Source organism: Corvus kubaryi, unplaced genomic scaffold (assembly GCF_017639235.1).
Source record: "Corvus kubaryi isolate FWS band 111438036 unplaced genomic scaffold, C.kubaryi_AGA036_p1.0 37341, whole genome shotgun sequence".
NCBI classification, from domain to species: Eukaryota; Metazoa; Chordata; class Aves; order Passeriformes; family Corvidae; genus Corvus; species Corvus kubaryi.
Genome location: NW_024581112.1, coordinates 4,667,121 through 4,671,994, shown reverse-complemented (window position 1 = coordinate 4,671,994; position 4,874 = coordinate 4,667,121). Strand labels below are relative to the sequence as shown.

Genomic DNA, 4,874 nt, shown 5'->3' with positions numbered 1-4,874 from the left:
TTAAATGCCTGATCTTGATTTTAGAAGTTAGGCAATATTGAACACGACAACTGTGCTAAGACCAGTGTGCATGCTGGGTGTAAAGAGCAGCGGTGCTGGGGTTGGGAGATGTCTGAGTGTGTAAATGGAGAAGTGCTGTGACTGCAGATGGCTTTCACAGAGGTTTCACAGCAGGAGCTGGTTTTGTGCTGTCTGGTGTCATTAATTGTCAAGTGACCCTTTTACCAAATGGTTAGAAACGAATCTGTAAAATCTTAAAGCCTCTTAACCAATTTTGCTTTAACAAGGTGTGGGGGAGAATTCATTTATTACTTGAAAATTTAAACCAAATATGTATCTTTAAAAAAGAGCTCTTAGAAAACCCTCAACTTTCCACAGGTTCTTTGCCACCCAGAAGAACTTGGGAGTGCAATCCTAGTGACTCAATTTTGAGCCAAGAAAAAGCAGAGCGAGGGCTATAGTGAATTCAATAGACCATATTACAGCAGAGGGCAAAACAGTCTCCCAGTTAATATTTTCCCTGTTGCAGATTCTAGGAATATGTAATACTAAGTAGGAAATAAAAAATGAACTGGAGCTTGAACTCTCCTAAAGACAAATCAGGAAGTCGAGTCAAAATACTCTTACCTTCAGCATCCTTAAATAGTGCTATGCCCACAGCTACGCAGTACCTCCTCCCATTTCTGCTCTCCTCATACCTAATACATCCCGTGTTCATTGTGCTGGTTAACAGGGGCTTGTTTCCAGCCATCAGTTTGTTCTGAATAACAGCGTTTACCACAGAAACTAACCCCTGCTTTCATGTAAAACACTTGAAAAACGACTTGATTAAAAAATATTTTATTAGGAGTACAGTGTACCTGCAATGTACTTTATAAGGTATTTTCTATAAATGACTACTATATATATCTGGGTGTTCCTGTTCATATTTATTCAATACATTAGTAATGAATAACACCTTTAAAAAAACCTACATCTCTTTATTTAGTTCATAAATGTTCAAGCAGTACAACAAGTAGCTTTGGGAGAGGTTTTAATCAAAATAACTGTAGCGCAGTTTTAAAGTTCAGTTATCACTATTTCCCCTTTGTCCCAAATGAAAAATGTTTTAAACCAGAATTTTCCTTTTTAAATAAAATAAACCTGATCATGCTGTTATAACTAGTTTATTCTTTTTCCTCTTTCATTTTTCCCAAGTCCCCTTGCACAGTACAAACATTTGGCTTTTGAACCAGTAAGTGTCAGGCTCTGAAAACTACATTTTCATGAAAAACCCCAGCCGTGGAGGCCAGCTTTATTTTTTCATTCCATGTACCTCTGTACCTGTCCACTTCAGTTAGAGAACACCAACCCCCCCTGCCAGCCGCCGCCAGGCTCACGGGCAGCAGCTCTGACCCCCTAGTGACAGGCTATGGCTTGGGCTGGTGCTGAAACATTTGAAAACAAACATGGAAGAAAACCCCACTGAACTTGATCATTTAAAGCTGCACATACAGCAACCTACCTCGGCGTTTCGGCAGGAGCATAAACTATTTGTATGTGTAAGGAGAAAGTGCTTCAAGTTTACTGGCTGCAGGATATTAAAAATTATAGGATCTTTTCTATAATTTATGACTGGGAGATGTTACAGATGGATTAGGATGGGTAGCTTATGGCACTTGTGTTACAGGACCAGTGAATATTTAAAAACTAACGCACATTGCATTCCACAACCAACTCTGGCATATCTGTGCCTTAAACATTTATTACAACATTGTGATAAATAATATACACACTGTATCTTTTAAAATACCATATAAACCATACCTCAAGATAGGGAGCCAGCTTCCCTATACATTATCCTACAACATGTCCCTAGCCTGTGTTTCTTTTTATTCTAAAAACAAATTTGTAACACTGGATAACTACAGTAAGCAGCCTACACTATTACACAATTAATGCAGTATTGGCATCAGACTTGTATAAGCCTCGCACGTCAGCCAACACTGAAGTGCCAGGCGCACCGTAAGCGTTGCCTTCCTGGAGCCTGCGCTGGGCGGTCGGCGGGGGTGGCACGGGCTGGGCCTTTGCACCAACTTCATGTGGCCTCTACCACTTGCCAGGTATCGATGTGCCACACTCGTACCAGCGGACGTAGTTAATCTGAGTCTCCCCGCCTATCTTCCCAAATTTGACAGGTTCCTGACGAACTGCCCTGAAAAATCCTGGAACAGAGAGCAGCTTTGTTTACATGGAAGCCCTCAGGACAGTACCATGCTTGGGTTCCCTGAGAAGTCTGTAACTATCAATCCAGTTAGTGGCTAAACTGGTCCCCAAGCTGTTAACCTGTCTGCCACAAGCAGGGCTGTTTGCTGCCCCTATGTCCATTAGCACTCTGCAATTTGCCCACCCAAATCAAATTAAGTGCTTGGGATGGCAGCGCAGAGGTGAAGCCTGCCTCTCCTTGAGATCCCAGCACCCACCCGTGGGTGGTGCTGGCTGGGCACAGCCTGTGCCCCCTCTGTCCATGCTGGGGTCTCGGAACAGGAGGCTGCTCCACGTTACAAAGTGACAGTAACAAATAGTCCCCACTGTGCAGCCTTGACATCGCAGTGAACCTCAGTAAAACTCAGCCCCTGGGGATAGTTCACACCACCTCCCCACCCTTAAATGCAAAATCGTCCTCCTGCTTTCACTCTGTTGTCTTTAACAACACACTTGCTTCCCATTAAAACAATTAACATTAAGTTACAAATTAAAGTGAGGAATTGGGGCTCCATCCAACCTGACCATAAGGAATGTATGTGTGGCTAGAGAAGGCATGTGCTCGTGTGGACACACACACACAAAATACTGTTCTGCGGCTGAGAGACAACATTGGCTGTGATTCCCTCGAAGCACTTCAGGTCAAATACATGTAGTCAATTCAGAAATCAACCAGCTGCAGCCAGAACAATTGGTCTGTTGGTCTGTTTTTTCCTCTGTTCTGTTAATTTACTAGAAATACAAGCTACTGAAACGGTGAGGTCTCTTGTTTGCTTGTTTTGTTGTTTGTTTTGGTCTAAAAATGAGTGTAGCTTATGGATTCACTCAAATCCAGCTGCTGAAATCAAATTGGTTTTAAGTGTGTTTTAAACTGAGGTAGCAAGGTTGTTAGGTAAAAGGTTTTTAAATAATCGAATATTTTTAAAAATGTGAATCTGGTACAACTGAGAAGTTTGCTGTCCTGGCAGTGTCAAATTGGGTCCCGATGATCTGTCACACAAAATACCTTTTAAATGGGCAGCACTGACTGGGAAGAGAAAAGCAAAACCTCTTTAGAAAAAACTCACAAAACGCGTAAACAAACACCCTTCAGACTGTTCACCTACTTTGTTTTTTGGAAAAACTTGTGAAAGACTTAGGAACTTCACATTCATCTCCCACACCTACCTTGATGTGTTTCTGGACTCCTGTGGGGTGTTTTATAAATGAAGCACAGGAAGGTTTGGTCAACATGCTGATGCTGTACTGAAAACTGTTTTTCTGTTTTCCCCAATAAAATGTTCCATGACTCGCTCAGCACGTGTGCACATACCAGTACAGCCTGTGTTCTTACCCCACAAGGAACAAAACACCTCACCCTGGCACTGCTGCCAAGCAGCAAGGCAGGAGTTCAGCTGACAGAAGTACAAATTTCTTATGCTTCAGCCTCAGCAATGTGTGAAAAATAGCCAGGCAGGTCACAGCTGTGTTTAGCACATCCAGTGCCATGTCCACTTAGACCAGACTGGAATTTTGGGCACCCAGTTGCAATCAGTACACACAGAATTACTGCAGCATGAATTATATTTTCCAGCCATAACTCTTCCATTTCTCTTTAGTACCAAACAAAGTATTTAATGCCCAACTAATTATGTTCTGTGCTTTAAATCAACCTTGCTAGTTTGAACACACCACTTAATGCCTCTCTGGAAACTCAAATGTGTGGTTGGGTTTAGATATGTAATACCAACTGTGAATGATTTGTTGGGCTGTTTTAATGAGGAGAGTCTGTTTGCTACCTGACAGAACCCAAGTCATAACTGTCTTAATAAGTCATCGTTCACCATCAAAAACTTCTTGGCCCTCTTCTGCCTGCAAAGCTGGCAGCTGCTTTCATTGCCTACCCCAGCAGTGGGCATTGAATCCACTGGCAGGAAAAACAAACACTCAAATAAAGGAATTGCCAAGATTTGCTACAGAGACAGGTGTAAGAAATTACCATCTTTGACTGGTAGATCTTCTTGCTGTCCTGTCCTTCCATCTAAGAATGAGTCTACAAACTGGCAGTGATCTTCTCCATGGCCCCTCTGGTCTCCTATGTTATAAAATTTTCCTGAAAGCAAAGAAGCAGCAAAGTTTAGTGAAGGCTATTTCCAAAAACCACCAGAGGCAATGGGCTGTGCTCTTTCCTCTGTGGGGAAGCCAAGGTGAATGCTATGATTTTTTTCCTCTCAGGACCTGTAGCTGTAATTTGAACATGATGTGCAGGCTCCAAGTGCTCATGGCTAAGGCAGAAGTGCCCCACTCCTGGCCAAAATCTATGCCTGGACGTAATTTCTCCCTCTCCTTACATTTCATACAGTAAGGGAAATTCTGTTACTACCCACAACCTCATCAAAAAGCAAGTTTTGGTAGTGATTTGAATGGAAGGCAGGTCTGGTTCCCTGTCAGGAAGCCCCCAGTACCTTCAGAGATGTTTTTATAGACCACCTCCTAACATAGCCAAGGCCTGTTTTATAAATCATATTTTTACAACATGTGTGCAAGTGATAGCCCTTAACATATAGATGACCTCGGATAATAAGTACTTATCCAGAGCATGGAGTGTGCCCATGTATTTATTTGCAGGATTGTCTAACAGGACACTTGAC

The 4,874-nt window shown here is 42.4% G+C and overlaps 1 protein-coding gene across 22 annotated transcripts in view; it reads right to left on the bottom strand.

Moving 5' to 3' along the window:
* Nucleotides 1-824: 824 nt before the first annotated feature.
* Nucleotides 825-4,874, bottom strand: part of LOC121666270 (ABI family member 3 binding protein) — a 129,666-nt gene continuing 125,616 nt past the window's right edge. For all 22 annotated transcript variants that reach the window (XM_042031640.1, XM_042031651.1, XM_042031649.1 and 19 more), the window contains 2 exons: nucleotides 4,223-4,336; nucleotides 825-2,204 (listed from right to left, as the gene is read on the bottom strand). In XM_042031640.1, the coding sequence (XP_041887574.1) occupies nucleotides 2,089-2,204; nucleotides 4,223-4,336 (230 nt within the window). In that variant the 3' untranslated portion in view covers nucleotides 825-2,088. The remainder of the gene's footprint in view (nucleotides 2,205-4,222; nucleotides 4,337-4,874) is intronic.